The sequence below is a fragment of the Acipenser ruthenus genome, chromosome 12 (assembly GCF_902713425.1).
Source record: "Acipenser ruthenus chromosome 12, fAciRut3.2 maternal haplotype, whole genome shotgun sequence".
Taxonomy (NCBI): Eukaryota; Metazoa; Chordata; class Actinopteri; order Acipenseriformes; family Acipenseridae; genus Acipenser; species Acipenser ruthenus.
Genome location: NC_081200.1, coordinates 10,649,031 through 10,670,221, shown reverse-complemented (window position 1 = coordinate 10,670,221; position 21,191 = coordinate 10,649,031). Strand labels below are relative to the sequence as shown.

General features: G+C 36.2%; 1 protein-coding gene across 8 annotated transcripts in view; it reads right to left on the bottom strand.

The window, feature by feature from the left end:
• Positions 1-779: 779 nt before the first annotated feature.
• Positions 780-21,191, bottom strand: part of LOC117417448 (neuroligin-1) — a 227,739-nt gene continuing 207,327 nt past the window's right edge. For 5 of the 8 annotated variants that reach the window (XM_059034522.1, XM_059034526.1, XM_059034525.1 and 2 more), the window contains 3 exons: positions 10,951-11,163; positions 6,751-7,540; positions 780-5,873 (listed from right to left, as the gene is read on the bottom strand). In XM_059034522.1, coding sequence (XP_058890505.1) covers positions 5,051-5,873; positions 6,751-7,540; positions 10,951-11,163 — 1,826 coding nt within the window. In that variant the 3' untranslated portion in view covers positions 780-5,050. The remainder of the gene's footprint in view (positions 5,874-6,750; positions 7,541-10,950; positions 11,164-21,191) is intronic. The other 3 variants (XM_059034524.1, XM_059034527.1, XM_059034529.1) reach the window with 1 other exon arrangement.

Sequence of the window (21,191 nt, the reverse complement as noted above, 5' to 3'; positions counted from 1 at the left end):
TATATATATATATATATAAAAGATTAATAAATACAAAATAATTCCAATGATCTTTACAAAAGGTTGCTCAATAGAAACCATGGAAACTAACAAAAGCACAGCTGTGAAGTGCATATTAATCCAATTATTCTGGAGCACATTTTCCACAAGAATAGTTAAATAATCTATTTTATCGTTTACAGAAAAAAGCGATATCCTATAACAACTCATTACTGGAAAATGAAAAAAAGCTAATTACTTTAAACAAATAGCACAGATGAAAAACTATTTTTTACAAACATCAAAGAGCTGTCACAGCACACGACAGCCTCCAAGTTTCATATTTTATCCACAAACAAAAAGCGAAAAGAAAAACAACCTCTAGTGAAACGCTGGAAAAAAATCACATTGCTCCCACAAGTCTTAAAAGCTGTAATAAAACCCATTAGCATATGGTTGTTTTATTTTGTAATTCAAAAATAATCACAAAAATGATAGAAAACAGTATTTTCACAGGCTAAGCTATCGGAACAACCTCCATCATGAAAATGCTATGAAGATAAGTTGTAATTTTTTTGTTTTGTTTTTAAGAAAAGGCTTTTATTACAGCTCTGAAGACTTTAGCAGTCTTGCAAGTCAACATTAACATTCTGTTTAAATTTGGCACGTTGTATGATACCCTATAAAACGCAGCAGCAAAAATGATGGGATACCATTAATACTATATTAGTAGGCTGTAAAACATTATTCACAGAAATTCACAAAAATTGCACCAACTGGCATTTTAAATAATGCAAAGGGACTGTTTATTTTATTTTATTTTGTTTAGTTTTTTCGTTCCTATTAGATTTGCAAGAAGAACTGCTCAGTTTTTGCAAAGATACAACTATACAAAAATACAAGAAGAGGACATGTTTCCCACTGATTTGCAGCCTCACTTGTTATACTATTCATCCAATGTTTTGGTACATCCATTTTATAGTATAATAGCTAGGCCCAGTGAAATACAGAGTAATGCATAACAAGGGAATGAAATTCCAAGTTCACTTTATACCTTATATCACCAATAAAGTGATAGACACAGCCTTGTGGGCTTTGCACAACTGTAAACATTACAGCTAATGATTTGAATAGATTAGTCTTTATTAGAGCAACAGCTCGCATAAAGCCACTATATATTCATTTTAAATGTACTTAGACACACGTTTAAACATTGAACACTGTTGCCATTCAGAATGTTGAGCCACGCTTTATTGTACCAGTCCTGTTCAATAAGACTGCCTGTCATAGCCATTTTCTTCTTTTCATTATTTTATTTTATTTTTTTATTTTTTAAAATGAATCGCCAATTATTTTTTCTCATTTTCTCCCCAGTATGAAAAGCCCAATTATTATTATTTTTTTAATTTCAGCCTTCCGCTTCTTTTCACTCTGCAGGCCCGCCATGCAACCACCTCAGAGCTACAGCGTCGGAGGACCACACAGCTCTGGGCAACTTACAGGCAGTCCTGCAGGCGCCAGGCCAGTCTACAGGGGTCACTGGTGCGCGGTGAGCCGAGGACACCCTGGCTGACCTAACCCTCCCCACCCGGGCGGCACTCTGCCAATTGAGTGCCGCCCCCTGGGAACTCCCGTCCGTGGTTGGCAGTGGGATAGCGTGGACTTGAACCAGCGATCTCCAGGCAATAGGGAGCATCCTGCACGCCTTTGCCTGATGCGCCACTTGGGAGCCCCTTGAATTCATTATTTTGGGGGGATTGAATTGCTTTTAGTAACACAATGACGAAGCTTTGTGAATCGTCGAATGTGAAAGGAATGCCAACTGTGCTGTCAAGTCCCATATGTTTCGTATTTTGCATTATCTCACTTGTAAATTAACTGGTGCAGCTTATCTAACCTTTTGATGTACAGTGTATAGGAAAACAAATATATACATTTCATTGAGACTGGTCATTCTGCAGAATATAAAACAAATTCAACTTGTATGGCTTCCCTGACAGAATGAACTGGATGTGACAGTAGTATCCTGATCTCGTTTTACACAGAGTAAGGCTCTTGTCTCAAATGGAGGGCTCTTTTAATTAAATCTGGGCACAAGATGTGACCATCCCTTTTTGGAAAAACATAAAACAAAACTTGAAATCAATCAAGGGGGCCGGTGTGCTAAATAAACAAAATATACCAGCACGGTGCAAAGTGTTCTTTTATGGAACATGAGAGAATAAAGCAACAGTGAAAAGGAATTAATTACACAACTCAAAACCCAAATAAAAAAATGACAAAAAAAAACTAGAAGCTTGAATATCATATAACCAGGCAGAAGGACACCTCATTACATAATAACGCAACAGTCATGACATTGTGCTCCATCTAAAACAAAATATGGCACTCATTGCATTGCATTGATCACTCAATACTGAATTTGGTGGCTTTCCCCTGGCTAAATGGTTAGGTGTCAGGCTTTCAGCAAAACTCCTAGCTGACTACTCCCCTATACTGCCCAATGAATAAGGATTTGTCTGTGTCACATACAAATGTCAGATAGCCAAGTGGATCCTGTGGCTGCCCCTCCCACATCGTTCGTTTTTAATAGAGTCCTAGGAAGTACAGCAGAGAGGGAACATTAAACAGTTATTTTCCATAATCATTGATTTACTAAGTAAATAAAAACAGCTCTGTAAGGGCTGGGGAGTGGTTGTTATATAATTGTTGTTTATAATTATCTGAAGCTGTTATAGCAATGACTGATCATCCACCAGTAGCTTCCTTGTTCTACACAGAAATCTGGAGCAGCTTAGAGCTGCAGGACTGGCTGTCAAACACCAACCATACCTCTATGGGAATCAGCGACCAGGATATGACAATTCCCTTTTTTTTTTTATTACAGGTTGCCAGGAATTTCATTACTTCTTTGGGGTCAGTTTGTCTTAATAACCTACATTTAGTCAATAAGTGTTTCCAATTCTCATACTGTTAATACTTTCATTCTAAATCCACCCAATAAAGAAAAGCGAGGAGGAAAATGATAATAGTCAATGAAAAACTTAAGATCGCTCAAAGGAAGCCTAAGTGCTGGTGTTTTGACCCCATGTAATCAGAAAGTCACGACATTAAATCCCTAAACTGGCTGCTAGCCAGGAATCTGAAGTAAGCTAGGAGGTGCTTTGAGTTTTCAGATCTTAGTCTTGAACAGTGTGGGAGACATGGGTGTATTTTCTCTCATTCAAAGGGTTAATTGTGTCCCTATGGGAAGAATGAAGGAGATGATGGCAATTAATGTATCAAATATACATCCAGCCATTTGCTTGCTGCGTATTAGCAGTGGGTACTATTAAGCCCTTTGATCTCCACGAACGACACTATACAATATGGGCATTTCAGGTGTGGTTTTGCACATGCAAGAGTACCACTTTTTATGCTTTTACTAATTATTCTTCACTGTGCATTCTTTGCTACCCGACGCACTTCTACAGGGGAAAAAAATAAAAAAAACATTGGTTAAATGATCATGAGTGGTACAGACTGACAATTGATTTAAACCATGATTTAGTAAAGCAGGAATACAAAAGTCAGAGGTGAGATTTAAGTACTTCTATAATCCAAGTGCAAAAAATTACAAAAGCAAAAGCATTTAACATGGTAGGATATAATCACCCAGAAAATACCCTTCAAATTGATTATGACACATGTATTTTGAAATTTACCATTGCACGACCATTATTTGATTACTTCTTCTAAGCCAGAAATAGTGCCTCAATAAATGGCGAAGCATAAAGTCCAAACAATGGTCAAACTTAATGGGGGCTGTGCCTTATACTGTATTTTGAAAGGTGATGTACTTTCTCCTCACACTTAGTAGTGCAAGCTGTGAAAATCTCCAAAATAGAAATAATTTGCATTCATCTTAAAATACTCATATGGAGCTTACCTCATAAAATGTAACCAATCAATGAAACACTGAAGTGGCAGATCTAGCATTTCCCTGCATATGAAAAAAATACTTTTTATAGCCTTGGGCAGACATAATCTTGACTAACTGCATGAAAAATAAATTGCTTTGCTACAGAATGGTGGTCATGATTATTAGCAAAAGAGGCTGCAAAAAAAAAATGTGATGGAAAATTGGAGAGAACATCAAAAGAAGAAAAAAAGAATACACTTTTCTGGGATTTATAACAGCGAGTGTTCACCACTATTAAAAAGTTGTACCAACACACATTGTACAAAACTAGTTCTTTTTTACCATGTTCACTGAAGATAATGTGAATTACTGTAATTACTGTAGTATTTTATTTATACCCCAACACCCCTCCTCTTTACCATCAACACCCTGCCAAAACCTCTTTGTAGGTTTGAGGCAATCGATGAAGTACATTTCTTCAAAGAAATCCAATGGGGATAAAAATTACTTTAATTACAACTTAATCAGCAGAACAGCCACCAAGCAGATCAATTGTCATGCGCATCGTGCTAAAAATATCCAATTCCCTTGTTCGCCAGCTCTCAGTATAGACAGCACTTGTGTGATGAAGCTGTATCTGCCAGAATGTCATTATCCCCTTTGTTTCGCTGGCAGATTGCAGAATTTGTGCCCAGTCAGGGCTTAAACAGCATTGGTGCTTTGTGTACATATCTAGATATGTAAATAGGTTCTATACAATAAAACTGTTCCAAAAATAAATTGGTGAAAAGAATCCAAGACATATTTTGAATGTCTCCCTTGTGCATATTTTTAGACAGTTTCCTTTTTTTTCAGCTTACAATTCTCTCTTTATTTGCATCACGCATGCGTAGTTTCTCTGAGTTGCATTGGTTCTTGGCTTCAGAAAGTGTAGTTTACAATTCCAAGCCTCAAATCACTTCAAGCAACTGTTATTAGTATACTTGACAAGTGATATCCTCCACTGGAAAAGTTGGAAAAATCCCATTCTATTTTTCAAACGTACCATATTAAGTATCCAGCAATTTTAACAAAATATCATTCCCTCTTCCTTTCGACAGCACGAAAAAGTCGCAGAGTTTGAAAATATCCCCCAGAGGAGTAGTGCTCTTGTAGGTCTTTTTGTCCTGGCTATACCCTGGTTGTTGAATGTGAGTGGGGATGAGGGTGAGGCAGGGTGTTGTTTTGTCCACCAGTAAAAGTGTTAAATGTATGCAGGGACTGAATCCCAGGTATGGTGTTAGGAATCATTGTAATGGTGTTGGGGGTCATTAAGGGAATATCATCCGGTGACCTTCTCATGGCCAACGTGTAGTCTGGAGGACAGGCAGTTCTCAGAACCACCTCATGTGGATGGATGGAGTCACACTCGTGATCCAGATCTGTATGCTTCATTTGCAAGGACATTATCTCTTCTTCTTGTGTGTGGATGAGATCATTGGTGGTGTTGCGTTGGGGACTACATCTCCGGTGTACGTCGTGCCTCCTTTTGTCCTTTTTGTAATACAGCGCTGCAAAAGCCAGGATGTTTAAAAACAACAAAGATGCTCCAACGGCAATGGTCACACTCAGTTCCGTTGAGTAGTCCCTTTGGTCCACCAAGAAAGGACCTTCCAATTGATTCTGGCTACTTTGATTCTCGGTAGGAAAGGGCGTAGTCACAGGCCACTTAGTTACAGGGATTTTATTTGGGGTCCTGGGTGTCACATCTGGTGGGACCTTTGTAGTGGTTGAAGTAAACTGGGTTACTTCATTCAGACTGTGCAGGTGAGGAACCAGCTCTAACCACAAGTTGACCTTGTTTGCTCTGTAGTGCTCCTTAACCCGGGGCTTAAGACCAATGTGGAGGTACAGCTGGTCTTTCTGTGTATACCTGGTCCACGCAACCTCTTCAAAACGGTTCGGCTTTGTGTGAATGAATTTTGTATCCTGAGGTACTGGCTGATTGGGGTCACTGGAAGTTAAAGGATAGTATTGATTAATACTTTTAATTATTAAAAACAGGTCAATTATAGTTTATCGTATAGTGCCTATAATCCCCACCCTCCTTTCATAGGCTATTTTCTATTTTTGTTCCTTGGGGATGTACTGTATTTACTATAATAAAGACTGACAGACTCAATTTCCTCTATTTGCTGTCCTTTGCCATGCTGTTTTATGATACTACATCAACTCTGCTCCAGGGGGACCACCCTCTCAGCTGGTGGCAAAATGGTCTTATGATCCACCATGCTTTCTCAATCAAGAGCCTTCTGTAACTGTAAACACTGCAAAGCTGCATAGTACTCTGACTGAACAATGAAAGCTGCTTCTTGGCAACTTTCTAACCCAATATGGGTTTTGCAAGACTGGCTCAAATTATATATGTAGTATATATTCTATTACAATGAATATGGTGATTGCAGTAAATTAATGGCCATCATTTATTAGATTTTATGTCGGGGCAACAAGATCCAAGTAATAACTGCACAAAATGCAATACCCAATAACATATTCACTGTAACTAATTCAGTTTGGATTGTAATAATATACACTCTCATATCATAATAAAATATAATAAAAATACAAAGAACACAGCCATGCCTGATAATACCCATCCATAATATTAAATAATCCATTACTCTTGTCATCCTTTGTTAATGTCATGGATTTCTGCCCCTTTTTTAATATTGTAAATATTAAAAATTCAAATAAAAAAGAATAACAAAGCCTATTGATAATAAAATAAACATGACTGCATGAGGGCCTCTGTTAATCTGTTCTGCACATAAACAATAAACACAATATATATGTACAGCATGATCCAACAAAACCTGCAGTTTTCAACTCACCCAGTTTTTGCAAAGTTGGTCCAGTATGTCATCACCACGGCACTCAACATGACATCATTTTTTGAGAAATTGCAGGGAAACAGCTCTGTAGGACCAATCATTGGCAGCCCAAACACATACGGGATTTCATCTCCGTGAGCTGCGTCAGCCCATGCTGGCACCTGATCCGTCTGGCAGTGATGGTAGAAGGCATAAAAGTAGGTAGGAGATCCAAAGCTCGAGTGAAGGTCAGCTGTTGCCACTGCTGGTGCCACCCACTGGTGGTCGGTAAACAAAGCCAACAACGTCTTCCTTCGAGTCTCTGGATTGTGTCTGTCAGCCCAATCAGTGTACATGAACTTAATGGTCTCCCTTAAGACATCTTTGCCATCAGGATACCCATACAAATCATCCACAAAACTGGAAACAGCATAGTCAAAATCCATGGCCCGAACTCCATTCTCATTGTCCACTATGAACTCTACGAACTTTAATCCCTCGCCTTGGTTGACACCCAGCATGATGTCGTAGTTGAGAAACTCTCCTTGCTCCATCAGGATCTGGGGGTCATCTGGTATGACGTCACCATCTATAACAGGGCCAAAGGCTATGTGGTACCTGGCCGGCTGGATGTCCTGGTCCACCAGTTCCTTGTAAGGCTTCTTTTGGAGACATTCCACCAAGTCAACAGTGTCCATGAGGTTGCAGCCCACCTTGGTGGCCAACATCCTGGCATATTTGGCCGGCTGGAAGCTCACTGCCCAGCTAGAGAGAGCAGAACCACTCTGCGCAATAGCTCTCTGAAAAAGTCCTGTAGGTAAACATTGAAAGCATAAGTTTCTTAAACAGTTTGTAAAGCCTTCACTAAATATGACAATTACAGAACATGAAATGGCCTTTTGGGGAACACTGTGAGTATCTCATGCCTAACATACTTTTAGAAAAGCAAACTCATGTCTACTTGGTAGAAGCTCAGCGGAAACAAACACATAAAATACACAAGCAAATGACAGAGGAGGCTTTTTTTAAACTGTAGCAGCACATCACAATGGAAATACATTAAATACACAGTATATAAGGGATGGGCTTGACAAAGTTATGGATATACTGGGGGAAAAAAACACTGAAACTTGTAGACCAGTGGTTCTCAACCTTGTTGGGACCACCTTGGTTTTTGGACTTTTCCCACGGACCACTAGCCACGCATTTTGAAACAAATTTTATAGGTATATGTACATATAACTTACCTAACTTAATGAGATCCCTGGGTTTGAATCTTCACTACAATTCATCAAGGAATGTTGTCACTTTGCGCTTTGAAAGTTGCTGATGGCAAAGTTCCCGTTTATTTTGTTTAAAAAAGCAATTTTTTCACATTCTGAATGCTTTGTAGATAAATAGCATCTCGATTTTGCAGGTTTAACCTTCTGACAAATAATGCACTGGGGCTTGGGTTGTTCTCGGATCCAGTAAATGTAAATACCTGTGCTTGTCCCTGCAACCGTTACCTCGTGTAGTAAATTAATCTATCCATTTCTAATGTAACTCATTGCACTCACTGAGTCGCCAATTTTGTTGGCTAGTGTACAGGATGTTACCTATCACTTCAGGTGCGCTGTGACGTGTAAATTAAATGTGATTGGCGGTGCACAGTCGATAGGATTTATAGCATTTTGGTTAAATATGACGTCGTCAAGAACAGACTGTAGTGTTGAGAGAATTTCGTTTTGACATACAGCCTTGTGAAATATTAAACCTAGTTGAATAAACCCAATAACAACATGGAGCTGAAATCGATCATTCACACTACGTTACAGTTCACAAGTCAAGCAACAAATATAGCCTCTTTGTTTCACATTAATTTCTGTTACTATATGCAGCTAATCTCTCCACAAATAACAGGGATATTCTTATATCCCTGGCAACGTGTAGCACATATTTTATATTGTTGAAAATAAAAAGTACTAAAACTGTGATTTTAATGTTTTTCATTCCAGACCAGTTAGGAATTTGCAATGCAGTGCGCTACGTTTATTCAAAGTTTTTTTTTCCTGAACAGCGAACACAATCAGTAGAATGAGCACAGATTAGAAAGATGTGTATTTACGTGAATGTTAGATGTAGATTTTTTTTTTTTTAACAATGCTGGCTAAAAAAAGTAAGTCTGTAACTTTGACAAGATAAATGTGCCTTCATAATGTGTAACAGTTATTTTGTTAGTAGGCTATTTGTTTCACATAAGAAAGCGGTTTCAGTTAATGGCTGCTATGAAGATGATCCTTGGTATGGCATCAAAGGGAGCTGTAATATTTTAAAATAAAGGGGAAAAATGCAGACTACATACATATCTTATAATTATATATAATGTGGTTAAACCTGTTTGTTGTTTTGCTTAGTAACATATATTGTAGTTGCACAAAGTGTGATAGTGTAGAAATAGTTTTTTGCAACAATTGCATAAACCGAATTTTGGGAATTTTTGCGGACCACCCGGAGTTTACTCACGGACCATGTGAGGATGACCATAAGAAGAGGATGAAAACATATACTTTTTCCCCCGGTAAATCTATGAACTGGACAAATACAGTGACTTTTGAACCACTGGCATATACAGTGTATACATAATGACAAATACATATATATTGATAAATTATATATAATTTATACAGTATGCTTGTATAAATTATATAATCTCTTTAATCTACTTTAATAAATAGATATGTTTGTGCTAAATGACAATAATATGCATTTGTTTAAAAAAAAACAAACGTCTATTGCATTAAAAAAAAAAAAAAAAAAAAAAAAAAAATATATATATATATATATATATATATATATCCTGTGGTCTTCTAAATAAAGAAGAAACAAATAATGTAGTGCTGACTTTAGGTTGAGCTTACACCTCTATTAGAAAACATTATATCACACAGTTAATGTATTCTATTGTAATAAACGGTGGAAACAGATTAAGAATATTGGCATGCACTGAAACGTCTTGACACCCTGAGATGACCAACCTTACATTGCATGACCTATACGTATAATTACAGAAAAAATGCAGCAGATTCGCAGCACAAATCATGGACTGTTACTTTTCAAGTGGAAACCTGCCGACTTTGTTTCAATGATTTAAATGAAAGCTTTCTCTGATTTAGACTTATTAGAGATATTTCTAAGTGAAATTTCCACTTAGTTCATATAAATAAGTCATTTATATGAACTAAGAACATTTCCCACAGAGGGCCAATAGTGATACAGTAAAACATGTTATTTGTCATTTAATTTTCAATATTGCCAGAAAATTGCCAAGACGTTTCAGGTAATACACCAACATTGTTCCTCTATAAAGTGGTAATTTAAACAAAAAACAAGATGTGGAAAAACTAATAATGTCTATGACAGGCAGACAATGACCATGCAGAAATTGAGGGGTGAGGTGCAAAAAAAATTCCAACACCCCAAAATCCACAATTCCACAGTTCTCTAGGGCTATTCAACTTTAAAGAGGGTGATGTGAGAAATAAGGAGGGAGGAAACAGATATTGATGCACAAAAATAATAAATACAAAAATCTGCTTGTGACCTCGATGCTTTGACAATTTTGGATCATGCATGCAAAACATTTCTTTGATGACAACAAGAGACTTCCAGGCAGTTTCAGAGAAAAGATTTCTGAACCAGGAACTTGGGACTATCAGTCTGTTTCTTCTAGAAGGTGATTAGCTTTGGAATTGAAATCTGTTTTAGGACACACATATTTAGGCCTTAATGATAGTATGTTTTCATTTTTTAGGACCATCAATGGATGCCACACCTTTTGTAACAAAGGTTCTGCTAAAGAGGGAAGGAAAAATATTAGGGGCAGTCTATATGCCTGCAGTTCAGAAGTCCACTGCACAATATTTCTAGAAATATCTACAAGAAGAGAGAGAGAGAGAGAGAGAGAGAGAGAGAGAGAGAGAGAGAGAGAGAGAGAGAAAAGAAAGTTTTGCCACCCAAATGTGAACATGCAAAAAGAGTAAGAGTAAAAGAGTAAAAAAGAAAGAAAAGCAAAAATCTGGTATTATACAACCTTATCCAAATAATGTTGCTCTTTTCTGTTTTTAAATAAACATTGAAAGATATATAAAGAGGAAATATACAGTGAGAGTGTCACATTTAACACTAATGACGGGGGCATGCAGACACCAAAATTGTCAAAATTTGCAACCTGCATTATACCTTTGGTTGAATTGCTCCAACGGTTACCTTCAGAATAATGGGACAAAGTCAAGAGATTGACACAAGAGGCACCTGCCCCAGATCCAAAAACAGTTATTCGTAATGGGTCACCACCAAAGAATGCAATGTTTTCACTTATCCAGCGCAGAGCTTGGATTTGATCAAGAAGTCCATAGTTTCCTTTAGCAGCTTGGTCACCAGTGCTTAAAAAACCTGTAATTAATAAACAAAAAAGAAAAGAAAAAAACAATATGTTAAAGCAACTTCTTATTATTTCCTATTTATATTCATCCAAGAGATGCGTAACTTCTGAATGCAATCTATGCACCGTACTGGAACTTCAATTGGAATTGGCCTCAGCTGGGTTTGTAAGTTAAAGATACAATCATCAAGATCAGTTAAGATTGGCATTCTGGTATTCTCTGTTTGATGCAACTTTAGAAAGGGCATATTTGAAAAACCTACTTACAGAAACCAATCTACATACTTTATGCTGCAAAGATTCTAAAATATGTTTTCATACCAGCATCTGGGTAACAATACTTCATGCTAGATGAGTCACATACCAGAACAAGTATATGACAACAACCCAGAAGAATACAGTATTTGAGTAGATCCTTTTATTTAAAATGCACCATTGCTTCTATGGGCATGTCCAAACGTGCCAGGTTTCACATGAACTCAAAACAATTCCTGTGGAAGCAAAAATCCACTTTCAATTCGAACGGGGTATGTGAAGATTGTATGGAACTGTTTTACTGGAATAACATCTTTAAGGATTTGTGTATTATCATTATTCTTTCTTAATAGACAATTTGAGGAAATCAAACATAAATGTGTGAGGTCAATCGATTTGATTAAACCAGACATTAAAACTATTCACCATAATGCTCATTCTGATTTGCTGCTCTATCCTTTATTTTGAAAACTGCATATTTGAAAACCGTTTTAAAACATGGCTTCCATGTACAAAAAACAGTGCAGCCTACAGTTTAATATGCAAAACCAACAAGCTTGTGCTTTTAATATTTTTTTTTGTAACAAAAGAGGAGTTATTACTTTATAAAGTAATCTTTTGTTAAGCTACACGCGATATAATTCATGAAATCTAATTTAAGCACACACAACTTCTACAGCTTATGAAAAATGCTCATAGAGAAAAATAAATAAAAAGATAATCGTGTATGAATAGCGTAATAAATGTTTCTACAAAAGCTCCACATTTGTAATAGAGTTTCTCCCTTTAGTGAAAAAAAAAATACTGGTTTATTCCATTTCTGAAAATCTCATAATTGCAAACAGAGATCACAAAAATTAATATATTTCGTGTGTGTGGGTGGCATGATTGTTTTTAACCAAACATATCTAAAATGTTCTACTCCCATTACAAACAGCATTACATTAGCTAGCTTCAGCACTTAACATTAAGTTTTATTTGTGAAAAAAATTGCACAGTAGATACAGAATACATGCTATGGGTGTAAAAGGAAAGTCATGTGTTCCCATTGATCAGAAAGGCAATAGTTGAGAGGTTTATAAGAAACACCTGCAGGGCCTTCAAATAATAATACAAAAAATGAAACCCAAGTATATTAGCCTGTATGAGTTATTAGGATATTACGATAGTTATTAGTTAAAAGGCTTTCACAGATTTTAAAGTGGCAATGCAAGCCTGGCTTCTGAATACAGATAAGTAGCAAAACTGCAATAATCAGATTTAAAGGAGACCTGAGAAGGCAGCACCAACAAATTAGGAACAAAAATAAATGAATTAACATAATCTTACAAAGGAGACAACGTTGAATAAGTAAAATAAAGAACTTAAAATTCAATGAAAAGCTAGGGTTAAAGGGTTCAATGACTTTCCCAAGGTATCTACATAGCTGTTGCCTCTCTGACTTCAGTAACTGAACTGGACCGACTGCATACATGTGAAGGGTACTGGGACATTTTACCATATGTTTCTGTACACTGAAAATATGAAACATGCTCAGAGGCAGCAGCATCAGATTTACAGTATAACACAAACAACATAAGTTTCACCGGCATGCAGATGCTTAATAAATGTCAGCTGTAAGATGTCACGATGTAGTCAACTCATCACTAACATCACTTCTTTTTTTCAGATATGGCTGATAGGAAGTAAATTAGTTTTTGTGCTGTGTCATGAAAGCCAGCTACAAACACATTTTTAAAGGCTAAATAACCAATTTAAAGGTCTCCCAGCCACAGAAACTTCAATCCTTCATACACTGCTACACCTGTTCAATATCTCACAGTTGTATAAATGGATACTGTATAATACACAGCGTAGCAACGTGTAACACTGTAATGTGAAAATCCCTGCTTATAAATGAAACCATTACCAGCTCCCCCTGCCTTCTGGGTAATGAGTTTTAACATTACTCTGCAGGGAATTGCACGTCACTGCAAGGCTGTTTGCGTCTCTCCAAGCAAGAAAGCAAGAAAATAACTAATACAGTTTATGTTTAAGAAACCTGCAAAGCCAGCTCAGTTAATTGCAAACAAGATCACGCCAGCTTCATCTTAAGCAATTCCACATTGGTGCTCTTCAATTAAGGAATAATAAAACTGCAAAGTAATTTATACTGGTAGATTAGATGTCGGCTGTGACAAATTACTGATTAACTCAAAGTGGGCCTCTGGAGCAGCAGCAGAGACATTTAATGGCAGTCCCTATGCCCCTCAACTTTGACTTCCATTCTAAAATGGCCATTGCTTTAGAATTCACCTTCTAAATCAGAAGCATGCACGTATGTGTGCGTGTACCAATTTTTAAGACCGTCTTTCAAATGGCTTGTTTCGTTGCTAACTGCAGTCTTGCTGATAAGAACCCTATCTAAAAAGAATCAGTCATTAGAGCTGGATCTGTATTTCATCACATTGGTGAAACCCTATGAGGCAGCTACAGCAAGACTGCGTATGGTCAGTTAAAAGCAGTTTTGCATCAATACAACCCTTAGTTACAAAAAAGCTGTGCTGTTGGGGGCAAAGCTTTGCTGTTGGGGGAAACGGAAGCTCTGACTAGCACTTGCGGAGATGTATAATTTTAAGTGAGTCGTTTGGGAATTAAAATTGTGATGGAAGAGAAGAGGTGTTTGTTTCTAAAATGCATAAACTGTGCATAACAATTAAGCAACATTGCAAAGAATTTGAGCATGAGGGGATGTATGCAGCTGACAAAATAAGGACGTGCAGATTTTGCAACTGTCGGCTGGAATGGGAGTCGAAAGATACCGTTGTTATGCATTACATTAGTATACTAATTCTTTGTTTTATTTCAAGTGGTGCAAACTTTTGCTTATTCTATGCTGTTTCAGTGCAATGGGATTGGAATACAAATCCCTTTTTTTAATGGGTAGATTGCTGTATGTGCAATTATTAGTATAAATACATAAATGATGTATACTATACTATTATTGATATACATCTATTTCAGTTGTTGTATTAATGTGTATCTGTAGTAAAAAAATAAAATGAAATAAAATGACATTTGTGAAAAATAAAATGAAAAATTATAAAAAATAAAAATAATTTCACGTCTCTCTCGCATATATATATATATATATATATATATATATATATATATATATATATATATATATATATATATATATTCTATTTTGGTTGATCCTTTAAGGTCAAGTAGACTATATGTAACTGCAACACTACAGGTTAACCGCATTAGGAGGCCTAGTTATCCAGCACCACATTCCAATTTTACACATGCTTTGTATATTTGGGCTGTCTCTCTCAGCTGAGGAAATACATTTCCTTGTCTGAAGCAGGTTTTTCGTATCTAACTACAACAAACTGGATTGAGGTCACCATAACTCATTTCATGTACAGGTAGGAAGCCATCCGAATTAAATGCGTTTGAGATGCATCCATGAATATTTCAGGTCTCAATCTGAAAACTTGCACCTGCTACCCTTTCAATCACTTGACTGAGTTAAGAGAGGGAAAGTACAGGTGGTAGGCTTCTTAATTACCTAACCCCCCATCTTCACCCCCAACACCTTCAAGAAATCCTCATCATTGCTGTTTTGTACAGCTATTGGATGAGGCCTTTTTGGTAATCATGTCTACCTTGGTTAAAAAATGATATCTATGTTTACTTAATGGATTTGAAATTAACCAAACTGTTACTAGAAATAAGTACCCATACTGCATACTGAACCAGCCACAATTTGATACTGAAATGAACTTTTACAGCGTAGTTTGATGGTGCAGACAGGTGGTGCATGGTTTTAACAAGAGACTTTTTGTTGTTTTGATATGTCTGTGCATGATAGTCACTTCCCTGTTGTAGCAGCAGATGCAGGAATGTAGGATTTTAATAATGAACACGGTTGCCACAAGCATAAAAGAAACTTGAATAATAATCAGGCTTACAACATGCCTCTGTGGTTACACAAACTGTTTTACTGCTGTTGGAAAACTGATGCAGACCGAACCTAATACTACTGCCTTCAGTTTTAAGTCAAATTTCAACCACACGAAAACAACATATTCACTGTATCTATAAAATGCATACCATTGATCAGAATCAATTTGGAGAGCAAATACGTTCATTCATCTGCAAACCTCTATCACCAGACTTGTTTTCAATTAGTCTTATTAGACAGCTGGACACAATAGATTTTTTGTTCATCTTCCTTACCTAGCATTATCTTCAACGACGTCCATGTAGTAACAGGTAACAACATCAGCTTCTCACTAATTGTACAGTATGGTGCTGCTTTGCTTATGCAATACAGAGAGCGTCTGATTACTTATTGGTTTTTTAAATCGGGAAACTGAGCAAAAATGTTTTTTTTTTGTTTTTTTTCACCACACCGAATACTATCCACATAATTTGCAGTCATAGTAGCAAGATTTTTTTTAGGAAGTTTCTGGTAGGATTTCTAACAATATGACACATCGTATATGTGGTTGAGTCCATTGCGTAAGGCGATTGTTAAACAAATTCTTTATAAAAAGAAACATCTAGTGATTGCTATATTAAAAATGAAAAAAAAAAATACTGTCCTTTACATTGATGTACAAATATATTTGAACCATTGATACAAAAGGCAGCATTATCTCTGATTACTGTTTTGTAACACTGTCTGACCAGTAATTCTTTATTCAAGTCATTACTGCATGGGACTACAGAGAAAACTATTTCTCCGCAGAGCAGCATTGCTGTTTAAGATCTGAATGGACTGCTTGCCATTTAATTGATTTCCCCCCCCCCCAACATCCCCCCATTGGGTCCAGCCCTGAAGCACTAATGCATGATAATTCAAACTCCTGCTTCACATTTATTCCACTTGGGTAACTATATAATATACTTATCTGTAAAAAGATCTGAAAGCTACCTGATGTTAAGCACGATTCAACTGCTCTTCAGAGACCTTCTCACAAGGTACTATTCTATAAGTAAATTATACAGCACAACCTATTCCTGGCAGTAGCCCTACATTTGTACTTTAGTACCTAAAAACAATCAAAGTAACTTATTGTTCTGAAACATAAACATAAAAATGTATGTCTCTGTATTCCGGTTTGATGTCTCTAAAGCTGAGTACTGTAGTCTGTAAAAATAATACGTAGGTGTTTACCTCATGTTTCCTTTTCTAATCCCTATACTGTGAATAGTTTGTTTGCATGGGGAAAAAAAATCTATAAACCATTGAAAATCTAGTAAACACACAAGCGCAATAAAGACTGGCTATCCACCATCAGATGACATCAAGAGCAAGACATATTCATGTTACAAGGTGCCCTTATAAGCTTTCCTATAACATAATAAAGGTGATCATGAAGTATATACCGTACAGTATATTATAATGTTCTTCAAAATTAAATAAAATCACGAAGCCGTTTAAAAATCACAAAGCTGTTTACTCAATGAGGAGACAAAAATAACACATTTTCATTGCGTCCATATGCCTATATTTAGTTCTTTGAAAATGGAAATTCGTTGCCCAGGCTGAATCACAAAGTCAAGCATATTTTCAGTGTGGGCTGCTCACAAATTACTTGTTTTAAAAAAAAAAATCTGACATGCAGCTACTGAAAACAAAGAAGTACTATCGCACGGGTATTAGCTTTTTGTTTGCTAAGTTCTGAACTTTGGAAATAAACTGCTGTATAGACCAAGTTTCATATATGCATACAACTGTAGACATCAGGCTTAGGTAGCATTTTAAAGAAAATATTCTACATTTGTTTTCACTTCCAACCAAGCTCTTTGTTAGATGTTTTTGGGGTTTTTTTTGGCAATAATCTGCACTTTCTTCATCATTTCTACATACAGCTGGTGGAATGCATTGAGAATCGTTTAGCTTAGATCGTTTAGCTTAGACATGAATGATTATCACAGAATTCCGCTTGGAATCTGGCAACATTAAATACAAGCCATGATAACATTCAATTCTCACCTCTCTTCACCAAGCTGCTATCTATCGTATGCCTCAATAGGTACACAACACAGCGAGAAATTACAACAAGAAAAGGCCATTAATTGTTGAATAACAAGCATCTAATTTGCAAATTTACAGCCAATTAAAAACAGTTAATTTAGTGTTCATCTACAATGAAGAACAAAGCATGGTTATAATGGTGTCACAAGCCCTTTTTGATGGTTTTATTGTACTAGGGTTAAAAGCCTTATTTTAAAAGCTGTTTCTGGTAGTTTTGTGTTTCCATTATGCCTTTAGTACATGAGAAATAGGGTTGGAAATCAGTCTGCCAAATAAGTTTTTTTTTTTTTTTAAACACAAACCTTTACAGGCTTAAACAAATTGAAAAACTAAAACAGCTGCCTTCAATGAAAATAAAATGTTGGTTTTGGTTGGAATTCAATTAAGCATACATTAGAAGTATTTGATGTAAACTTATCTTTGTCAGGAAGAATGGTAAAAAGTCCCCCATTTGTCAAAATTATATAAAACTGTGTGTGTGGTGGTAGGGTCTGAGTGCAAGGAAGGCAAGTAATGGACATTAACTTATTTAACGACTAATATATTAGAAATTAAATATTAATAATGGCCTAAGAAATAAAGAGACCTTCTTTATAACAAACCAGTGCTGTGAATAACTAGCTCCTGCTGGCACCTTCCTCTCTGACAAATTCAAATCCTTCTTTAATGAACCCCTGTGGTTCGGGAAATGATGTCCTCAGGCAGGTATTCCGGACAGATTCACAGGGTCCCAAAAAATAATATGTTTGAAGATGCATTCATCTGCATTTTAATACTTTAGCAACAGCAGAAAGGTCAGACCATTGGAGAGTAAGTGGGAGAAAATGCATGGAGGCTCTGTTTAAGATAGCTTTCAGAATTATTTAAGATTTACTACATTCCTTGGGTTATATTTAATGAAAATGATTCATCATACAGGTATTAAAAAAAGCAGGACATATTCGACTGTATTCTTTACCAAGGTCTCACATTTAATCAATATCACATTTGAAAAATTGTAGGATCTTTTTTTAATGATTGCAAATATATGCTTGTAAAAAAAGTGTGGGTACAAAATAGCCCCGTGGTTACAATAAACAATTCCCTTTAATTTCATATCCTTTCCAACCCTACTCTACATAGAACGTGTGATTCACTAGCCACACAGTCATACCAATTTAATTACCTCACAGGACGTCTAATGGTTTGGCACAACTAAGCACAAACTGAATATGTATTCAGACTTCCTATTTTTACTCATATATTACTGGTTTAAATGCCTACTATGGCAACTCTACCAACCAAATTTAAATATGTGACTAATGTGATTAGTGACTAATACCACCTTTGGCCACCCTGTACAAGGACTTGTACTGTATATGGGTATGACTATCATTTTAAAAAGGGAAATCAATAATCTTACAGTTGTGTACTGTACCAATACATTTGGTGGTTATCATAGTTTTACAATGTATGAATAGCAGTGTGGAGTAGTGGTTAGGGCTCTGTACTCTTGACCGGAAGGTCGTGGGTTCAATCCCAGTTGGGGGACACTGCTGCTGTACCCTTGAGCAAGGTACTTTACCCAGATTGCTCCAGTAAAAACCCAAATGTATAAATGGGTAATTGTATGTAAAAAAAAAAAAAAAAAAGTGATATCTGTATAATGTGAAATAATGTGGTATCTTGTAACAATTGTAAGTCGCCCTGGATAAGGTTGTCTGCAAAGAAATAAATAATAATAATAATAATAATGACATGCCTTATTCACACATGCATACACAACTTTAATTTGGGAAATGTAACTGACAGATATACGGTAGAAACGAAATTTTGAATATGTCAAAGTTGTTTTTATGTTTACCTTCAAATACTGTTATTTTCTTTGTGTTTTACAATCTATCTGTAAATGTGTTAGAAAGCAAAAAAAAAAAACAGCTTCACTTTTGCTTGCAGGTAAAGCACAAGCTGAAAATGAGGGGGGGGGGGGTGTCAAACACATCACAGCAGCAGCAGTGTGGAGTAGTGGTTAGGGCTCTGGACTCTTGACTGGAGGGTCGTGGATTCAATGTAAAAAATGTGTAAAAAATATTGCAATTGTATGTAAAAATAATGTGATATCTTGTAACAATTGTAAGTCACCCTGGATAAGGGCATCTGCTAAGAAATCAATAATAACTCAACACCACATGACCATCATGACAGTAAAAATAGACACAATAAAGCGTTCCTACCTTTGTATAAGTTAGTGATCAGCAGATGTGTCCGATAAATGATTTTATTCTGTGCAGAATAAATTATTTTTTTTCCATGTGTAAATATTGGGACGCGGGACATTTGCTAGGAAATCAGGACTGTCCCGACCATATAGGGACTGTTGGGTTATGCCTATGTAAAGTAGACACATTTTCAGCAAGTGCTTTCATCAGTGTAATTCAATAGTGTTTTACCTTAAACTCTATGATTTTGAAGTTATGGATGATACCTTTTTTTTTATTTTTACATGTGACAATGACGCAAATGCCTATACTGTTTGTGCTTCAGTGTAAAGGCTTATTCAAGTTGATTACGGATTTTTGTCCCCAAATCGTAACAACTTTGAATTGGAAAAACTACATAAAACATACAAACTATTGTAGCAATTATAGAGCAATCCACTATTTGTACAAACATTAACACCCTCCATATTGTAATTGGTTAACCTCCCAACTGCCAGCCCCCTGTAAAGTTACCGTAATATTAAAAACACAACCGGTGACTTTAGAATGGCATGCAGAGGGCAGATTTGCAATTTTCCATATCATGCCTTTCTTAATCCCTCATTTGTTACGTTGTGCAACATCAAATTTCTATCTGCCATTTGCTGTTTCCTCCCTTATTATGACCAAATGGCTGTGACACTTTGATTAATCATTTTTCTCTGACAAATGAGTTATTGTTTGATATATTGCATTAGGGCATTAGTGTAATCTTCGTGATAGAATTTGCTAATGTGTAGTAATTTAGAATCTTCATCAAAAAATATAGAAAACCGCTATCCTAATGATGATTATTGACCCAGACACGGAGATATAAAAATTAGAAAATACATTAGCTTGGGGATTGGCATGAATATCTCATTTGTGAGTTTATTTGTCAATATGATCTCTTTACAAGTTTTCTCGGGAAGCTTATAAACATTTAACAGTCACTAGCTTCTTAATTGTATTATTTTGCACAAGTGATAATGGGGCCCTAGGCATGGGCATCCACAGAATTAATTCTAGGGGGGGGGGGGGGGGGGGGCAAGGTGTTTAATTGGGGTACATGGTTTTGTATCGCATAATTATTATTACTCTTCTAAGCCTCATTTACATTTACAACTCAGACTTAAGCCGCCAAAGGTCCAAATGGCAACAGAGATCCTTATCATTCTCAGGTTGTGTTTACACTTGTCTATCTTTATTTAATTCAACCTTAGCTGCTGTCTCCACATCTATAGAATTATTTTAATCTCACAAGAACGTGTAGGAATAAAAGTTGTCATAAAGTGTGCTTTATCAACATACTTGAAACAATTATAAATATACTTTGCAAAGAACAACAACCACAACCAAGTAGAGCAGGAAGTGTAAACTATAATACAAAAAATGCCACCTACTGACATATTGCAGTAATGAAGTGCATGTTAAACACACTGCTCCTACCTAACTTAACTATTTAAAACAAACAAACACAAACTTAAACAGCATGACACTACGATAGTCATCACGCATAGGTCTGTGTGGCTCC